We start from the raw sequence: 2082 nt of genomic DNA on the forward strand, positions 1-2082 counted from the left end.
CTTCTGGAGTTTTGTAGTTCTTGTTTTTTCTTCGCCGTAATTTCTCAACAATAAGATATATTCAAGTTTAGGAGGGCATGCACGTGTTCTTATGCATCCTTTAAATGCTCGATTGAACAAAAATCATACCACTTTATATCATTTAATTTGTTTTGCCAATATTTTTTTTTGAAGAGTTTGTATTTCTTAAATATTTTTGGATGTTATAATATTTAGATACATCATTTCCTTGATGGTATTGAAAAGCATATATACCTCAGAAAAAAATGTTTATCTTTGAAGTTCTACCCAAACAAATTAATGATTGTAATGAAAAAAACATCAAAATCTTGAAACCAAACTAATTTCTCAAAACAGGCTATTAATCAATCAAAAAAGTTGCTAGAAGACTTAAGAGTCAATTTATTCATGCAAATGGCCGAACAACTGCGGATGAGATGGTGACCCGATGACTGATTGTTTCCTCTCGCATTGAAAAATTATTTTCTTGAAGCTCACCAACTAAAAAAAGGGGCACATTCTTCCTTAATTAATCTTGAGAGAATATTTGGGTTGCTTGGTTGGAGTGAAGAGGCCATAATGATTCTCTGTCCCCGGTGGATTTTTAAGGTTCTCGTCAAATAAAGAAAATATATAGGTTTCAATTTCACCCGGCTTCTTGGGTGTCCCTTGCTTAACATGATCTATCAGATGAGAGATGTAAGTCTGCGCATTCTGCCACGTGGCCACACCCCCGCCATCCGACGGCCAACCAGTCTCCGACACCACTAGATTGACACTCCTGCCGCCTTCCATGTTCTCGAGCGAGGTGTAAAGCGCGTCAACTATCGCATCAAATAAGTTCTGATAATCCAACCCGTTGTCACTGAACACTGTATCACTTGCAGTGAAGAGTGCGTAGTCAAGCGTGATTTTTCCTTTGCTTTCAATCACGCTAAAGTAAGGATAAACGTTGACCAGGAGTGGGGAGCCATGCTGGGAAAGGAAGCTGACAATGGGTTGGAGATTCGAGGTGATGCTGGGGGAGAAGAAGCTTTTGGAGGGGGGCCATGAATTGCCCAACACGCCGGTAGAGACTGATGTTGAGATCTTTATCTTGCCGTCGAGGCCAACTTGCTGCAATGCAGCTTGCAGTTTATTCATTGCAGGTGAGATGTCATATGGATGAGAGCCAGGAATGAGCTCGTTGCCAACAGCAATGTAACGAAAGTTCACATCTTGGTAGTAAGGTAGAATGTTGTCTCGAACCCATTCAGCAGCGGCAAGGTCGCTTTTTGCGATAGCAGTGACATCGGGCTCAAGAACGTCAATGATGACCGCTATGTTGGTGCCTCTGAGGGCTTGAAGGACGTCATGGTTGGTATCATATAGTCGAATTCCATTTATTCCGAAATTTTGGTAGAGCCCGATGACTTCATTTGCCGGAGGGAGATTATTTCCGACCCTACCATAAGACACGCCAATAGATTCCACTTCTGAAATATGACAACTTCGAAGGTAAATAAAATAATAATAATGATAATAAGGCGTTTATTATAGCATCTGTTGACTATAAAAGTGTAATTTTCCTAATGAGAAGACATTATTAATTCTTAAGAAATCATAAATTTCTGAGCTTAATTAGTTATTTCCATCATCATTTATTTGATTGAAAAAATAAGAAAAATGCGCAGCCTTAGGCACCTAATTAGCAAAGAAAAAATTCTAATCTTTAAGGAGTTGATCATTTATTTTATAAAACAAACGTATATAAATTAGTGATATGACATTACATAGGAAAAGAAAGCTGAAATAAAAGAAAAAATTGAACCTGAGATATTGATGAAGCTGATAAGAAGCAATCCAATAGTGACAACAGAGATGAAGCTATTGTTTGCCATTTTTTTTCTTAATTTCTACGATACAAATACGGTTTAAAGGCTGCCTCATTATATAGAGCGAGATGGAGGAATAGTTCCAAAAACTATGTGAAAGTCTTTAGGAGAGTTGAATGCGTGATGCACATTTAGGAAAGGAGACAAAACTCCAGATAAGGAACTTGCAGGCGTTAAACCAGTGGGATCCATAATTTGTTTCAACACA

General features: G+C 38.1%; 1 protein-coding gene across 1 annotated transcript; it reads right to left on the reverse strand.

Moving 5' to 3' along the window:
• Nucleotides 1-525: 525 nt before the first annotated feature.
• On the reverse strand, nucleotides 526-1880 carry LOC110019261 (glucan endo-1,3-beta-glucosidase-like). The gene is made up of 2 exons (XM_020716877.1): nucleotides 1811-1880; nucleotides 526-1475 (listed from the first exon to the last, which is right to left on the reverse strand). Exons 1-2 carry the CDS (start codon nucleotides 1878-1880, stop codon nucleotides 526-528), a joined length of 1020 nt encoding a protein of 339 aa, XP_020572536.1.
• Between the last annotated feature and the right edge of the window lie 202 nt (nucleotides 1881-2082).

Source organism: Phalaenopsis equestris, unplaced genomic scaffold (assembly GCF_001263595.1).
Source record: "Phalaenopsis equestris unplaced genomic scaffold, ASM126359v1 Scaffold000002, whole genome shotgun sequence".
Lineage (NCBI taxonomy): Eukaryota > Viridiplantae > Streptophyta > Magnoliopsida > Asparagales > Orchidaceae > Phalaenopsis > Phalaenopsis equestris.